At 39.9% G+C, this 18,723-nt stretch overlaps 1 protein-coding gene across 2 annotated transcripts in view; it reads right to left on the bottom strand.

Annotated features, from left to right (window-relative positions):
• Positions 1–2,503: 2,503 nt before the first annotated feature.
• The window catches only part of HP1BP3 (heterochromatin protein 1 binding protein 3), a 39,923-nt gene continuing 23,703 nt past the window's right edge, over positions 2,504–18,723 (bottom strand). For both annotated transcript variants that reach the window (XM_053690237.1, XM_053690238.1), the window contains exons 6-12: positions 17,301–17,381; positions 16,834–16,982; positions 16,490–16,580; positions 16,243–16,402; positions 15,970–16,081; positions 15,398–15,529; positions 2,504–3,466 (exon numbers count right to left, since the gene is read on the bottom strand). In XM_053690237.1, coding sequence (XP_053546212.1) covers positions 3,178–3,466; positions 15,398–15,529; positions 15,970–16,081; positions 16,243–16,402; positions 16,490–16,580; positions 16,834–16,982; positions 17,301–17,381 — 1,014 coding nt within the window. In that variant the 3' untranslated portion in view covers positions 2,504–3,177. The remainder of the gene's footprint in view (positions 3,467–15,397; positions 15,530–15,969; positions 16,082–16,242; positions 16,403–16,489; positions 16,581–16,833; positions 16,983–17,300; positions 17,382–18,723) is intronic.

Genomic DNA, 18,723 nt, shown 5'->3' with positions numbered 1-18,723 from the left:
GGTTGTCATCTGTCTCTTTATAATGATATCAAACATACTAGCATAGGAAGACCCCTATCAGAGCCTATAATCCCAAAGTGCAATAGTATAGTACAGCCATTTCTGAGAATATGCCTCAAAGCCCCAGAAATAAAAAGACTGCACTTGCCTCTATGCTGAGGAACAGCATGAAAATACTCAGTGTCAAGAGGTCCACTCCTCCTCCTGAGGTCCTGTAAAGAAAGAAAGGCCTTAGGAAAAGTTCACTAAGTCCATATCCAGGCAGCACCAATATGGGAGGCATAGTGAGACTAAAACCTCACAAGTTCCCCTAAAAGGATCTAGAAGCTGCCCGGTAGAAAAATAGTACACTCTGGCACCATTTAAAAATAAAAAACTCTTGATTGCAGAATCTAAACTAACACCTCACTCCTATCACTAACACAGGCAAAGAGAATGACTGGGTGGGGGGAAGGGAGGGGCTATTTATGCAGCTCTGCCGTGGAGCTCTCTGACCAGGAGGCGATATCCCATAAGGATGAAATCTGTGGACTCTTCATATCTTGTAAAACAAAATGGCACTTATCTGCATCTCAGGCTGTCCACCAGGATGACAGCTCACCCGGTATGAGAGGGTGCCACTCCTCACAGAGACCTGTGAACATGAGAGGACAGAGTAAACCTACTCTGGCTTTCAATGTAAGGACAGGAACCTGTTAGGAAGTTGTGGGGTGGGCCTCACTGTGTTTTCCTAACTGCTTGAAAGCTACCACAGCCCTACTGAAGAGACTAACGTGGAGTACAGCTATACCCAGATTTGTCAGGAAAGATCAGAGCAAGCCTGCTCTGGCTTAAAAATAAAATCTTGAAGAAAAATCATTGACACCCAACTTCACCTCCTCTTTGCACTGAAGGCAAAGAGAATGACTATGGATTGTGGGAAGAGGAGTGACACTTCTTTGCCGCCTCCTGCTAGCCAGGAGTGATATTCCTAACAGTAATTGAGTACTTAGTGGACTCACCATATCTTTGGAAAGAAATTGATCATTGGGAACAAATTAAAAGGGAGACATTTTTGGGTAAACGGTCCCTTTAATTGTGATTGACAACAGTGTTTTTCAATAACCAAGGTGAGGGGAGCTAAAGGTATAATTTGTGGTGTTTGTATGTTACTGTGTAACCTAAATAAGAGTTTATGCTTATACGTTTTGATTGAAAAAATAATATATTTATTTTAAAACACTTTAAAACATGTGCATAATAAAAGTATAGAGCTCTATTACTTTAAGACATATAAAACAATATACCATATATAATTTGTAATAACAATACTGGAGGATAGAAAATAGTTGCTATAGTATTGTACACTTTTTGCTTGCTTCTGTGGTCTAGATAGTCTCTTTTGAGGCTTTAAAAGTTTCGTATTATTGTTATTCTGGTACTCACGATTTTGTCTTGAGTGTAAAAAGGCTTTTTAGCTTTATGGGGTCATAAAAAACCGTTGCGGAGGCAATATACGTTTGGATAAAGCTAAAAAGCCTTTTTACACTCAAGACAAAATCGTGAGTACCAGAATAACAATAATACGAAACTTTTAAAGCCTCAAGAGACTATCTAGACCACAGAAGCAAGCAAAAAGTGTACAATACTATAGCAACTATTTTCTATCCTCCAGTATTGTTATTACAAATTATATATGGTATATTGTTTTATATGTCTTAAAGTAATAGAGCTCTATACTTTTATTATGCACATGTTTTAAAATGTTTTAAAGTGTTTTAAAATAAATATATTATTTTTTTCAATCAAAACGTATAAGCATAAACTCTTATTTAGGTTACACAGTAACATACAAACACCACAAATTATACCTTTAGCTCCCCTCACCTTGGTTATTGCACTTCATTCTTTGACAGTCGTTTGAAGGAACGACTGTCACACTTGTAGGGTTTAGAGCGTGGTTATATAAACCAATTTCCCCAATATTAACACTCACCAGGAGCACTCACTCTAAACTTGTTTTTCATTAAACAGTGTTTTTCACACCGCTTTGGGTGTTTGTTTACTGATCCTCATCAGCAGCCAGCAATAAGTTTTCTTGTGTATGTAAGTGTCTGGTTGTATTGCCCGCTCCATCAGAACACACTTCTTTAGAAACAGCATGGAAGAGAGTTATTGGTTGCACGTGCATGGCCCATTTACTTCAACAGAGCCTCTAAAGTTGGGGAAAGGGGAATCAGCTCTTCTATTTCTCCACGGAGCACACGTTGCTACAGCATCTCAGTGGCTCTACCACAGAACACACATGGCTACAAAATCTCTATGGCTACCACTGACTAAAGAAAATAAAGATGGTCTCAGGGCAGCAACAAACACAGCTGCATGAAAAATACTTAGAAAAGAAAATTAAAATGTCAAACTGAAACGGATTTCATGCACTGAAATGTAACAAACACGTTGAATAGAAGTCTGCCTTTTAATCCCTTTAAAATGTTATGAAATTATGGTTAAACAGGAGACACTCTTCAAACAAAATCTTTATGTTTTAGCTTATAGATGCTTTCAACAAGCCTGTAAATAAACTGACATTTCAAACCTGTGGCATTTCAGATATTTTTACCGTGGTAACATTTGAGCAGTAAATTTAAAAAAATAATAATTATCTAACTCGTTAAGGCAGAAAAAAATAAATAAATGAAAAGCCCACCCACACAAATTAGGCTAAATTTGTTTTTTAGGATGGAAGAGCAGAGACCACTAAAACACTTTAATCTTTCAGACTCCACTTTAATTGTGTCACTGAAAACTACTTTAAATTTAGCATAAAAACAAACTAAAATCAGAGAATATTTTTGCGTAAAACACTGACACAATGTAATAAAAAAGGGAGAGTTTACACAACCCAAAGAACATGGAAACAAGCATTTGCTGGTTTCTTTCTGAGGCCAGTGAAGGATTAGGGAGGTACACGGCAGCTACATCTATACTAAAAATTCTAATTTTGCACCATTCTTTGAAGAAAAGAATAAAAAAAAAAATTCTGGAAGTTTCAGGCCTCGATAATGAGAAGAAAAAAAAATAAAAATTTGGACATTGACCTTATAAAAGTTTTTTTTGTTTGTTTTTAATTTTCCTGTAAATTTACTACTAGCTTCATTTATGGATCATCCTGGAGGTTCGCTCATTTATGATCCCTGGTCACTTATTTGACCTCAGTGACTTTCTCTGGCTGGGCTTGGCCTTTGCAGCGGGTTTCGTATCTTTCTTCCCTGCAGCTGGCTTCTTGGAAGAGCGACTGGCAGCTTTTTTGGCCGGGGGAGGAGGAGGGGCAGATTTTTCCTTCTTAGCCTTGGCAGGTGCAGGAGGGGGGGCTTTCTTAGGGGTACTCTTTGCTTTTGCCTTTGCCTTGGGTTTCGGGGCACTCTTCTTAGGCTTAGGGGGAGGAGCTCTAGACCTTGATTTGGAAGGAGCAGCTCTCTTTTGCATCCTGTGAAAAATAAAAATTACATTAGTGAATGTGAGCAAATTACAAAAAAAAATAAAAGTTTAACCTCATTTTTTTTTTAAAGGGACATAAAAACAAGTTGGGATAGAGACAAAATATATGTACTTTAATCACTTTACCTGCAAATTTATTCTGCACTGCCTCGCCATTAAGCCTTTAGTTTCTGAATTGTAAAGCTGTAAGACAGCCCACGGCAGAAAGATATTTGGCTGAGAGGTGACATTTCCACCTCTTAGCCAATAGCCGTGCGGGAAATCCGGCGCCAGTCATGCGAACGCTGCAAACAAATAAAGGAGCTTTCAGCATGAACTATTTTATACTTTATGACTGAAAGTCCCCTTTATTTGTTCCAATGGTAAATCCTAGCGTTTCAGAAACGCTAGTATTTACCATCATTTGAATATAGTAAAAGAACTTTGCAATATACTTTTTATTACGCCACACCTATTTTCATGTAGTTAAAATTCCAAATGCACATAGACTTCTCAAGTCTAAACATGTTACATATCTGTCACCAATTAGCCTCAGCAGAGCTCATCAAAAGAACTGCAAGACAAGGCAATTTTGCAAAGATAATGAGAGTGGCAAGCCTGGTCTACTCTAGTAACAAGGGTTCTCCAAGTAAGGCAAGTGGTGGGTGAAGTTTGGCAATTGAAAAACAAGGTGTTCATTTGTTTTAAAAAAACGTTGTTTACACTTGGCTGGTAATTACAAGGTCCCTTTAAGTAATAAGCCAATTAGGTTTCCAAAATCGACCCCAAAAACAGAATTTATGCTTACCTGATAAATTACTTTCTCTTGTGGTGTATCCAGTCCACGGATTCATCCTTTACTTGTGGGATATTCTCCTTCCTAACAGGAAGTGGCAAAGTGAGCACACAGCAGAACTGTCCATATAGCTCCCCCTCCAGCTCCACCCCCCAGTCATTCGACCGGAGGTTAGGAGAAAAAAAAGGAGAAACCATAGGGTGCAGTGGTGACTAGTTTAAATCAAAAATTTACCTGACAGCCAGGGCGGGCCGTGGACTGGATACACCACAAGAGAAAGTAATTTATCAGGTAAGCATAAAATCTGTTTTCTCTTGTAAGGTGTATCCAGTCCACGGATTCATCCTTTACTTGTGGGATACCAATACCAAAGCTTTAGGACACGGAGGGAGGGAACAAGACAGGTACCTTAAACGGAAGGCACCACTGCTTGTAAAACCTCTCTCCCAAAAATAGCCCCCAAAGAAGCAAAAGTATCAAATTTGGAAAATTTGGAAAAAAGTATGTAGTGAAGACCAAGTCGCCGCCTTACAAATCTGTTCAACAGAAGCCTCATTTTTAAAAGCCCATGTGGAAGCCACTGCTCTGGTAGAATGAGCAGTAATTGTTTCAGGAGGCTGCTGGACAGCAGTCTCAAAGGCCAAACGGATGATGCTTTTCAGCCAAAAGGAAAGAGGTAGCAGTCGCTTTCTGACTGCTCCTTTTACCAGAATAGATAACAAACAAGGAAGATGTTTGTCTGAAATCCTTAGTTGCTTGTAAATAAAACTTTAAAGCACGAACCACATCAAGATTGTGTAACAGACGTTCCTTCTTCGACGAAGGATTAGGACACAGAGAAGGAACAACAATTTCCTGGTTAATATTCTTATTAGACACAACCTTAGGAAGAAAACCTGGTTTGGTATGCAAAACTACCTTATCTGCATGGAACACCAGGTAAGGTGAATCACACTGTAAAGCAGATAACTCTGAAACTCTTCAAGCAGAAGAGATAGCTACCAAAAACAAAACTTTCCAAGATAAAAGCTTAATATCTATGGAATGTAAAGGTTCAAACGGAAACCCTTGCAGAACTGAAAGAACTAAATTCAGACTCCATGGCGGAGCCACAGGTCTATAAACAGGCTTGATTCTGACTAAAGCCTGACTAAACGCTTGAACGTCTGGTACCTCTGCCAGACGTTTGTGTAAAAGAATAGACAAAGCAGATATCTGTCCTTTTAAGGAACTAGCGGATAATTCTTTCTCCAATCCTTCTTGGAGAAATTGCAAAATCCTGGGAATCCTAACCTTACTCCATGAGTAACCCTTTGATTTGCACCAAAAAAAAAAAAGATATTTTCGCCAAATCTTATGGTAGATTTTCTTGGTGACAGGCTTTCTAGCCTGAATCAGGGTATCAATAACCGACTCAGAGAAACCACGCTTTGATAGGATTAGGCATTCAATCTCCAAGCAGTCAGACGCAGATAAATTAGATTTGGATGTTTGAAAGGACCCTGTTTTAGAAGGTCCTGCCTCATTGGCAGTGTCCATGGTGGTACAGATGACACGTCCACTAGGTCTGCATACTAAGTCCTGCGTGGCCACGCAGGCGCTATTAGAATCACAGAAGCCCTCTCCTGCTTGATTCTGGCAACCAGACGAGGGAGGAGAGGAAACTGTGGAAAAACATAGGCCAGATTGAAGGACCAAGGCGCTGCTAGAGCATCTATCAGCACCGCCTGGGGATCCCGGGACCTGGACCCGTAAAGAGGAAGCTTGGAGTTCTGACGGGACGCCATCAGATCCAATTCTGGAGTGCCCCATAGCTGAGTCAGCTGGGCAAAAACTTCCAGAAAGGCCACTACAATTTCCGTGTGAGACTTGGCTCTTTGGAAAGTCGACGCCTGAATTAAGATGTCGTCTAGATAAGGCGCCACTGCTATGCCCCGCTGTCTTAGAACCGCCAGGAGGGACCCTAGCACCTTTGTGAAAATTCTGGGAGCAGTGGCCAACCCGAAAAGGAAGAGCCACAAACTGATAATGCCTGTCCAGAAAGACGAACCTGAGAAACTGGTGATGATCTTTGTGGATAGGAATGTGCAGATACGCATCCTTTAGATCCACGGTAGTCATATATTGACCCTCCTGGATCATTGGTAAGATTGTCAAAATGGTCTCCATCTTGAATGATGGGACTCTGAGGAATTTGTTTAGAATTTTGAGATCCAGGATTGGTCTGAAAGTTCCTTCTTTTTTGGAAACCACAAACAGGTTTGATTAAAAACCCAGCCCTTGTTCCACGATTGGAACTGGGTGGATCACTCCCATTGTATGTAGGTCTTCTACACAGCGTAAGAACGCCTCTTTGTCTGGTCTGTAGACAGACGAGAAATGTGGAACCTTCCCCTTGGAGGGGAGTCCTTGAATGCTAGAAGATATCCCTGGTATACAGGATCATGTAAGTCTCTTGCCCAGGCCTGAGCGAAAAGAGAGAGTCTGCCCCCTACTAGATCCGGTCCCGGATCGGGGGCTACCCCTTCATGCCGTCTTGGAAGCAGCTGCAGGCTTCTTGGCCTGTTTACCCTTGTTCCAGCCCTGGTAAGGTTTCCAGGTTGCTTTGGGTTGTGAAGTGTTACCCTCTTGCTTTGTAGCAGGGGAGGACGAAGCGAGACCGCTCCTGAAATTCCGAAAGGAACGAAAATTATTTTGTTTGTTCTTTATCTTAAAGGACTTGTCCTGAGGGAGAGCATGGCCTTTTCCCCCAGTGATTTCTGAGATAATCTTTCAATTCAGGCCCGAAAAGGGTATTTCCTTTGAAAGGGATGTTCAATAGCTTGAATTTTGACAACACATCGGCCGACCAGGACTTTAGCCATAGCGCCCTGCACGCCAAAATGGCGAAACCTGAATTCTTTGCCGCTAACTTAGCCAGATGGAAAGCGGCATCTGTGATAAAAGAATTAGCCAGCTTAAGAGCCTTAATTCTGTCCATAATGTCCTCATATGAGGTCTCCGTCTGGAGCGCATCTTCCAGCGCCTCGAACCAGAAAGCAGCTGCAGTAGTTACAGGAACAATGCACGCTATAGGTTGGAGAAGAAAACCTTGATGAACAAAAATTTTCTTAAGTAAACCCTCTAATTTTTTATCCATAGGGTCTTTAAAAGCACAACTGTCCTCAATTGGTATGGTTGAGCGTTTAGCAAGTGAAGAAACAGCCCCCTCCACCTTAGGGACCGTCTGCCACGAGTCATGCGTGGTGTCAGATATGGGTTACATCTTCTTAAAGACAGCAGGGGGAACAAACGTAATACCTGGTCTATCCCACTCCCTAGTTACTATATCCGCAATCCTTTTAGGAACCGGGAACACAGTGTAAACAGGAACATCTAGGTACTTGTCCATTTTACACAATTTCTCTGGAACCACCAAAGGGTCACAGTCATCCAGAGTAACCAATACCTCCATGAGTAATAAGCGGAGGTGTTCTAGTTTAAATTTAAAAGCCAACGTATGTGAGTCTGTCTGAGGAGCAACCTTTCCCGAATCGGAAAACATAATTTATGTAAGAACTTACCTGATAAATTCATCTTTCATATTAGCAAGAGTCCATGAGCTAGTGACGTATGGGATATACATTCCTACCAGGAGGGGCAAAGTTTCCCAAACCTTAAAATGCCTATAAATACACCCCTCACCACACCCACAAATCAGTTTAACGAATAGCCAAGAAGTGGGGTGATAAGAAAAAAGTGCGAAAGCATATAAAATAAGGAATTGGAATAATTGTGCTTTATACAAAAAAATCATAACCACCACAAAAAAGGGCGGGCCTCATGGACTCTTGCTAATATGAAATAAATGAATTTATCAGGTAAGTTCTTACATAAATTATGTTTTCTTTCATGTAATTAGCAAGAGTCCATGAGCTAGTGACGTATGGGATAATGACTACCCAAGATGTGGATCTTTCCACGCAAGAGTCACTAGAGAGGGAGGGATAAAATAAAGACAGCCAATTCCTGCTGAAAATAATCCACACCCAAAATAAAGTTTAATGAAAAACATAAACAGAAGATTCAAACTGAAACCGCTGCCTGAAGTACTTTTCTACCAAAAACTGCTTCAGAAGAAGAAAATACATAAAGATGGTAGAATTTAGAAAAAGTATGCAAAGAGGACCAAGTTGCTGCTTTGCAAATCTGATCAACCGAAGCTTCATTCCTAAACGCCCAGGAAGTAGAAACTGACCTAGTAGAATGAGCTGTAATCCTTTGAGGCAGAGTTTTACCCGACTCGACATAGGCATGATGAATTAAAGATTTCAACCAAGATGCCAAAGAAATGGCAGAATCTTTCTGGCCTTTTCTAGAACCGGAAAAGATAACAAATAGACTAGAAGTCTTTCGGAAAGACTTAGTAGCTTCAACATAATATTTCAAAGCTCTAACAACATCCAAAGAATGCAACGATTTCTCCTTAGAATTCTTAGGATTAGGACATAATGAAGGAGCCACAATTTCTCTACTAATGTTGTTGGAATTCACAACCTAAGGTAAAAATTCAAAAGAAGTTCGCAACACCGCCATATCCTGATGAAAAATCAGAAAAGGAGACTCACAAGAAAGAGCAGATAATTCAGAGACTCTTCTGGCAGAAGAGATCGCCAAAAGGAACAAAACTTTCCAAGAAAGTAATTTAATGTCCAATGAATGTATGGGTTCAAACGGAGGAGCTTGAAGAGCCCCCAGAACCAAATTCAAACTCCAAAGAGGAGAAATTGACTTAATGACAGGTTTTATACGAACCAAAGCTTGTACAAAACAATGAATATCAGGAAGATTAGCAATCTTTCTGTGAAAAAGAACAGAAAGAGCAGAGATTTGTCCTTTCAAAGAACTTGCGGATAAACCTTTATCTAAACCATCCTGAAGAAACTGTAAAATTCTCGGAATTCTAAAAGAATGCCAAGAAAAATGATGAGAAAGACACCAAGAAATATAAGTCTTCCAGACTCTATAATATATCTCTCTGGATACAGATTTACGAGCCTGTAACATAGTATTAATCACAGAGTCAGAGAAACCTCTTTGACCAAGAATCAAGCGTTCAATCTCCATACCTTTAAATTTAAGGATTTGAGATCCTGATGGAAAAAAGGACCTTGCGACAGAAGGTCTGGTCTTAGCGGAAGAGTCCACGGATGGCAAGAGGCCATCCGGACAAGATCCGCATACCAAAACCTGTGAGGCCATGCCGGAGCTACCAGCAGAACAAACGAGCATTCCTTCAGAATCTTAGAGATTACTCTTGGAAGAAGAACTAGAGGCAGAAAGATATAGGCAGGATGATACTTCCAAGGAAGTGATAATGCATCCACTGCTTCCGCCTGAGGATCCCGGGATCTGGACAGATACCTGGGAAGTTTCTTGTTTAGATGAGACGCCATCAGATCTATTTCTGGAAGCTCCCACATTTGAACAATCTGAAGAAATACCTCTGGGTGAAGAGACCATTCGCCCGGATGCAACGTTTGGCGACTGAGATAATCCGCTTCCCAATTGTCTATACCTGGGATATGAACCGCAGAGATTAGACAGGAGCTGGATTCCGCCCAAACCAGAATTCGAGATACTTCTTTCATAGCCAGAGGACTGTGAGTCCCTCCTTGATGATTGATGTATGCCACAGTTGTGACATTGTCTGTCTGAAAACAAATGAATGATTCTCTCTTCAGAAGAGGCCAAGACTGAAGAGCTCTGAAAATTGCACGGAGTTCCAAAATATTGATGGGTAATCTCACCTCCTGAGATTCCCAAAGTCCTTGTGCCGTCAGAGATCCCCACACAGCTCCCCAACCTGTGAGACTTGCATCTGTTGAAATTACAGTCCAGGTCGGAAGAACAAAAGAAGCCCCCTGAATTAAACGATGGTGATCTGTCCACCACGTTAGAGTGTCGTACAATCTGTTTTAAAGATAGAGATATCTTTGTGTAATCCCTGCACCATTGATTCAGCATACAGAGCTGAAGAGGTCGCATGTGAAAACGAGCAAAGGGGATTGCGTCCGATGCAGCAGTCATAAGACCTAGAATTTCCATGCATAAGGCTACCGAAGGGAATGATTGTGACTGAAGGTTTCGACAAGCTGAAATCAATTTTAGACGTCTCTTGTCTGACAAAGACAGAGTCATGGACACTGAATCTATCTGGAAACCCAGAAAGGTTACCCTTGTCTGAGGAATCAATGAACTTTTTAGTGAATTGATCCTCCAACCATGATCTTGAAGAAACAACACAAGTCGATTCGTATGAGATTCTGCTAAATGTAAAGACTGAGCAAGTACCAAGATATCGTCCAAATAAGGAAATACCACAATACCCTGTTCTCTGATTACAGACAGAAGGGCACCGAGAACCTTTGTAAAAATTCTTGGAGCTGTAGCTAGGCCAAACGGCAGAGCCACAAACTGGTAATGCTTGTCCAGAAAAGAGAATCTAAGGAACTGATAATGATCTGGATGAATCAGAATATGCAGATATGCATCCTGTAAATCTATTGTGGACATATAATGCCCTTGCTGAACAAAAGGCAAGATAAGTCCTTACAGTTAACATTTTGAACGTTGGTATCCTTACATAACGATTCAATATTTTTAGATCCAGAACTGGTCTGAAGGAATTCTCCTTCTTTGGTACAATGAAGAGATTTGAATAAAACCCCATCCCCTGTTCCGAAACTGGAACTGGCATAATTACTCCAGCCAACTCTAGATCTGAAACACAATTCAGAAATGCTTGAGCTTTCACTGGATTTACTGGGACACGGGAAAGAAAAAATCTCTTTGCAGGAGGTCTTATCTTGAAACCAATTCTGTACCCTTCTGAAACAATGTTCTGAATCCAAAGATTGTGAACAGAATTAATCCAAAGATTGTGAACAGAATTGATCCAAATTTCTTTGAAAAAACGTAACCTGCCCCCTACCAGCTGAGCTGGAATGAGGGCCGCACCTTCATGTGGACTTAGAAGCTGGCTTTGCTTTTCTAGAAGGCTTGGATTTATTCCAGACTGGAGATGGTTTCCAAACTGAAACTGCTCCTGAGGATGAAGGATCAGGCTTTTGTTCTTTGTTGAAACGAAAGGAACGAAAACGATTAGCCCTGTTTTTACCCTTAGATTTTTTATCCTGTGGTAAAAAAGTTCCTTTCCCATCAGTAACAGTTGAGATAATAGAATCCAACCGAGAACCAAATAATTTGTTACCCTGGAAAGAAATGGAAAGTAGAGTTGATTTAGAAGACATATCAGCATTCCAAGTTTTAAGCCATAAAGCTCTTCTAGCTAAAATAGCTAGAGACATAAACTTGACATCAACTCTGATAATATCAAAAATGGCATCACAGATAAAATTATTAGCATGTTGAAGAAGAATAATAATATTATGAGAATCATGATCTGTTACTTGTTGCGCTAAAGTTTCCAACCAAAAAGTTGAAGCTGCAGCAACATCAGCCAATGATATAGCAGGTCTAAGAAGATTACCTGAACACAGATAAGCTTTTCTTAGAAAGGATTCAATTTTCCTATCTAAAGGATCCTTAAATGAAGTACCATCTGACGAAGGAATAGTAGTACGTTTAGCAAGGGTAGAAATAGCCCCATCAACTTTAGGGATTTTGTCCCAAAATTCTAATCTGTCAGACGGCACAGGATATAATTGCTTAAAACGTTTAGAAGGAGTAAATGAATTACCCAAATTATTCCATTCTCTGGAAATTACTTCAGAAATTTCACCAGGAACAGGAAAAACTTCTGGAATAACCACAGGAGATTTAAAGACCTTATCTAAACGTTTAGATTTAGTATCAAGAGGACCAGAATCCTCAATTTCTAAAGCAATTAGTACTTCTTTAAGTAAAGAACGAATAAATTCCATTTTAAATAAATATGAAGATTTATCAGCATCAATCTCTGAGACAGAATCCTCTGAACCAGAAGAGTCATAAGAATCAGAATGATGATGTTCATTTAAAAATTCATCTGTATAAAGAGAAGTTTTAAAAGATTTTTTATGTTTACTAGAAGGAGGAATAACAGACATAGCCTTCTTGATGGATTCAGAAACAAAATCTCTTATGTTATCAGGAACATTCTGAACATTAGATGTTGATGGAACTGCAACAGGTAATGGTACATTACTAAAGGAAATATCTGCATTAACAAGTTTGTCATGACAATTAATACAAACAACAGCTGGAGGAATAGCTACCAAAAGTTTACAGCAGATACACTTAGCTTTGGTAGTTCCAGCACCAGACAGCGATTTTCCTGAAGTATCTTCTGACTCAGATGCAACGTGAGACATCTTGCAATATGTAAGAGAAAAAACATATAAAAGTAAAATTGATCAAATTCCTTAAATGACAGTTTCAGGAATGGGAAAAAATGCCAGTGAACAAGCTTCTAGCAACCAGAAGCAATAAATAATGAGAGACTTAAATAATGTGGAGACAAAAGCGACGCCCATATTTTTTTAGCGCCAAATAAGACGCCCACATTATTTGGCGCCTAAATGCTTTTGGCGCCAAAAATGACGCCACATCCGGAACGCCGACATTTTTTGGCGCAAAAGAAGGTCAAAAATGACGCAACTTCCGGCGACACGTATGACGCCGGAAACAGAAAAGATTTTTTGCGCCAAAAAAGTCCGCGCCAAGAATGACGCAATAAAATGAAGCATTTTCAGCCCCCGCGAGCCTAACAGCCCACAGGGAAAAAAGTCAAATCTTAAAGGTAAGAAAAATATTTGATTCAAATGCATTATCCCAAATATGAAACTGACTGTCTGAAAATAAGGAATTTTGAACATCCTGAGTCAAGGCAAATAAATGTTTGAATACATATATTTAGAACTTTATTAAAAAAGTGCCCAACCATAGCTTAGAGTATCACAGAAAATAAGACTTACTTACCCCAGGACACTCATCTACATGTTTGTAGAAAGCCAAACCAGTACTGAAACGAAAATCAGCAGAGGTAATGGTATATTTATAAGAGTATATCGTCGATCTGAAAAGGGAGGTAAGAGATGAATCTCTACGACCGATAACAGAGAACCTATGAAATAGACCCCGTAGAAGGAGATCATTGAATTCAAACAGGCAATACTCTCCTCACATCCCTCTGACATTCACTGCACGCTGAGAGGAAAACCGGGCTCCAACCTGCTGCGGAGCGCATAACGTAGAATCTAGCACAAACTTACTTCACCACCTCCATAGGAGGCAAAGTTTGTAAAACTGAATTGTGGGTGTGGTGAGGGGTGTATTTATAGACATTTTAAGGTTTGGGAAACTTTGCCCCTCCTGGTAGAAATGTATATCCCATACGTCACTAGCTCATGGACTCTTGCTAATTACATGAAAGAAATTACTCCCTCAGACAGCACCATCCCTTGCCCCCATTTCAGAGTGTTGTGAGTGTATATCTGATACGGCTACTAAAGCGTCAGAATGCTCATAATCTGTTCTTAAAACAGAGGTATCACGGGCAGCTTAGATAAAAATGCTGAGAGGGTATTATCCATAACTGCCACAAAATCTTGTAAGGTAAAAAAGTTAGACGCACTAGAGGTGCTAGGCGTCGCTTGAGCTGGCGTAACTGGTTGGGACACTTGGGGAGAGGTAAACGGGCTAACCTCATTACCTTCTGTCTGAGAATCATCTTGAGCCACATTCTTAAGTGCAACAATATGGTCTTTAAAGTGTATAGACATATCAGTACAAGTGGGACACATTTTGAGAGGGGGTTCCACCATGGCTTCTAAACACATTGAACAAGGATTTTCCCTGGTGTCAGACATGTTTAACAGACTAGTAGTAAGACAAACAGGCTTAGCAAACACTTTAATCAAGCAAAAACACTTTGCAAAAAAACGTTACTGTGCTTTTAAGAAATAAAAAAAGGCACACAATTTTCCAAAACAGTGAAAAATGCACCAAACTTTTTGAAATTTTCACAGTATGCATCTAAAGCATTGGTAAGATTGCACAACTTGCAAAAAAGTCGATTAACCCCTTAATGCCCAAACCGGATCAATAGTAAGCTAACAGACCGGTTAAAACAACTTTAGCACCTTGCCACAGCTCTGCTGTTGCCCTACCTTCCCTTAGAAGTCAGATTTATGGGGAAAAAGCTTTTTATGGGTCCTCAACTGTAGCAGGAGCCTTCATGTGAAAACAGCCTGAAGATCTGGTCCATCTAACTGCGCATCTGAGGCGCGAAATTAGGCCCCTCCCACCTTACTCTGGTACTGTGAGGCCTAAAGAAACCCTCCTAAGAGTTATAAAATTAGCCCTGTGGGTAATAACCCCTGAAAGAAACCCAAAGGGACCTTCAAATAGTGTCAACCAGTATAAATTAGCCCTGTTATGTAAGCTTGTAATTCCATACTTAGTCTCAGAATAAAGCTTACCCTTCCCTCATGGGGGTCTTATCAGTCCTTTTCTAGAAACAAATGACTGAACATACCTTATTGCAGCCTAACCTGCAAACCGTTCCCCCCAACTGAAGTTTTCTTGTACTCAGTCCTGTGTGGGAACAGCAGTGGATTTTAGTTACAACATGCTAAAATCATCTTCCTCTGCAGAAATCTTAATCTCTTTTCTGCTGGAGAGTAAATAGTACACACCGGTACCATTTAAAATAAACTTTTGCTTCTAGAACAAAAAACTACAAATCTAACACCACATCGCTTTACCCACCCGAGAGGGACCCTATTGCTTAGAGCCGGCAAAGAGAATGACTGGAGGGTGGAGCTGGAGGGGGAGCTATATGGACAGCTCTGCTGTGTGCTTTCTTTGCCACTTCCTGTTAGGAAGGAGAATATCCCACAAGTAAAGGATGAATCCGTGGACTGGATACACCTTACAAGAGAAAGCAATAACTAACATGTTATCCCTGACACTGATGCACTATTATGCAAGAGAGAATGTGTATTTTGACCAAATTTAAGACAATTTCACCAATTTGCGGGGGTGTTAAATAAAAAAAAAATAAAAGGGGGTGGGGGCTGCGTTTCCTTTCTATAGATTTTGGCTTGTTGATGTGCCAAACGCAGAGGAACATGCAGAACTCTGTCAACTAAACTTTCACACCTTTTTTTTGGAGGGGGCTCGTCTTCCTCGGAGTCTTCCTCTTCAGATGATTCTTCCTCTTTTTCAGAAGCCTCAGATTCTTCTTCTTCTTCCTCCTCCTCCTCTTGCTTCTCTGGGAAGAGCACATAAGGGCTACAGGAGAAGCAATACCATTAGACTTAAACCAGATGAGCACTCACATCATATAACACCCACAAATGTACTGTATTGGTGTCAAAAGAATGAAGCAAATTTGATAATAGAAGCAAATTGGAAAATTGTTTAAAATTTTATGCTCTTGTTGTTATGTATGTCCCTTTAACTTCATAACTGATGGGACTACCAATTGCACAAGAACCTTTAACAAGCACTGCAGTTCTTGTTTCCAGTAAAGTGATTTAATACCTTTTATAAACAAAAAGGAAACACTTACAGAATTTTTCACATACTTCTGCACAATGACAACAAACATGTATTATTTTTGGCAGGCAGTGGTAAGAATTATATTTACTGTCATATTTTACACATGAGCAGCGGTCACCTGACCCAATACACTGCAGAGACATAATAACTATGGACTTGAGTAATGTTACCCGGGGTAATATGGGAAGCATAGCTGGTAGGTCCCACTGAATCCTTTTCCAGAAATCTGCTCCATCCAACCGTTCTTCTCACACTTCTGCAGAGTCCGTTTCAGCAGATGAACTGTAAAACAGCACATGGTTAGAGAGGATATCACATTACAACTGTAAAGACACAATGTCATTGTTTCTATAGGCATCTATGGTTACCAGGCAGGAACTCTGGAAGCCACCGATGTATTGCGTAGTTACACTGCGTGTGGAATCGTCTCACGTCTTACTGACCTTGGAAGCTGGAGTTCACTCCAGGGTGGTTCTCCAAAACATATTTTTTAATAGCCGTGGTGGAGCAGGTCTTGGGCTCGTTCATGGCTGTGATGGCCGATAAGATCGCATCTTCAAATGGACCTCCTGAGAGAAGGGGTTTGTCTCCAGATCGCTTCAGCTGGGAAAAGTGAGGGAAAAAAGTTTAATAAAAAAATAAAATAATAATAATAATACACCAGTGCATTGCAACAGTCGTTGTTCCAACCTGGAAGGTTCCAGAAGCTCCTTTGCCTGTGATCTGCTCCAGTTGTCCTTTCTCTACAGCTCTTTGAAGAGCATTCTTCAACATTTGGGGCCTGCACAGAACACACTGACTTAAACACAGCCAAAATCCTGAATGCACAGGGATAACCCCCCAAAGTCACATTTGGCTCATCTTGGTTGCTAATGGTATGTATGTTTTAAGGTCTAACCCAGGAAACACATGAACCGGCACCACTTTAGATATGACATGTGCCCAGTACACAAAGCAACTGACACTTCAAATACATTAGCAAGTAAAAGTTTATGATCTGACCATTATAAATTGTTTTGAACCAGAACACCAACCTGACGTCCACCTTGAGTTTGGGGTAATACTGGGAAACATATTTCTTGATCAGACTGTAGGAAGCTTCCTTGGGCTCACAGATTCTAGTAAATGCCAAGGGAAGGATATCTTCCAGCTTCACATTGGTCTCAGGTGCAGAGTTGCTTTTCTGAAAATAAAGTAACAACATCAGCCAGCATCACCACCAACCACAACAAGTAGAACAAAGAAAGCGCAGAATCAACACCCCACTGTATAATTTTACAAAACGGCGACTGCAGTAACAGAACCTAACAATGCAAAAAGAAGAAAAAAGATGCACAAGGGAGTTCTCTGCACGGTGAACTGATACAAGTGTTATTTGTACAACTAAAATATATGAAAACTTCTTTATCTTGCAAAATGTTTTTATTAACCGGAAAAAATAAATAAAAAAACCTGACAGAACATCTCCCAGGACAATTTTTTTTAATGTCAAATAGACTACCTTTTTAACTTTAGATTTCTGAGCAGACTTGCTTGAGTTGGAAACCACCACAAAGCTGCCGGACGCACCCTTCCCCTTCACCTGAAGAAAAAAAAAAGGAAAAGTCATTCAGATATTTCAGGTAAATCTGTAAATTTTTACTGCCATGCTATCACATGATAAGCAAGGGGTGAAATGGCAAATACCTCCGCAAAACTACCATAAAGCCTAAACAAACATTGAAAACACAATAATGAAAAAAAAATGTAGGTGCCAGGAAATTATTTTATATTAGGATGTATAAAAGCATCACTTTCTGTAATTTATATATCATTGGGAGGCACGCTTGGTCCCGGTGAGCTCTGGAAACTGGTGATTATTCAATATATGGTTTGGTGAGCACCACTTTTCTCCCTTAAAACTATTTTCAGTAAAATGATCAGGCTTGCATTATAAGAATCTAATATAAAGGAAGTCTTCATGAATACAGTTTCATTATAGATCTATTTTTTTTACGGAAAGACATTTTAATGTGTTTTACAATTCTGGAAATTTATGGTCTTCTTATCATGCACCCCCCCCCCCCCCCCATTGTGCCCTTGGAATTATATTATACAGCATATTGTCATGTGCTAGATAGAATAGTGTATGACAAATTAGGTTTCCACTCCATGTGCATTGTGGGGTAATGGTTATTTATCTTTATACATAAAAGCTTCCTGATAATGCATCTTTTCCCTACTATCAGCCTGTGATGCGCCAATTTCTTTAAATTGAAACTGAGCTCCAAAATTTACCCCCAAAAGAAAATGTATGTCCCTTTAAACAGGTATGACACACCTCATGTTTTTGTGTAAAGACTGAAAACCTAGGTTACAGATTTTGCTTTTTGGCCTCTAGTAAATATGTGAGGCTTTGTTAGCTGCTGAATGCAGAAGATGGTGGCCTCTCTCAGCCTTCTTGTGAAACACTAGGATCTGGATTTGCACAGCGATAGACAAAGTGCTGTACATTTCCAATAACATCTATTCAATTGTCAGCATTTGCAGATTACAGAATTAGCTAGTTTCCTTTTTTTAGGAAAAAAAAAAAAACAGGACAATTGTTTCACAAAAGCAAGAATATTGACAGAGATATCGTCTAAAAATACTCATTTGCCAAAATAGAAAAATGTTTGAGAATTTAAAAAGAAAATTATTTTACAGGTTAAGTTTGAGACGACAGTCTGAGAATAACTGTCAGACAGCCAAAACTATTCAGCCATTCCAAAGTTATGTTAAAGTGAATGTAAAGTTTTATCAAGTAGTGCCCGGATTTTAAAAATAAAATTAAAAACAGGGGCACTTGCATTGACGAAACTTTACATTGTACCATATTTGTAGAAATACTTACCTCTTCATCTTGAAAGCCGCTCCAGCCCGTCGCAAGCCTCTTCCTACGTCAG

This window comes from Bombina bombina, chromosome 8 (assembly GCF_027579735.1).
Source record: "Bombina bombina isolate aBomBom1 chromosome 8, aBomBom1.pri, whole genome shotgun sequence".
Lineage (NCBI taxonomy): Eukaryota > Metazoa > Chordata > Amphibia > Anura > Bombinatoridae > Bombina > Bombina bombina.
The sequence above is the reverse complement of the archived record's forward strand: the minus strand, read 5'-3'. Positions and strand labels throughout refer to the sequence as shown.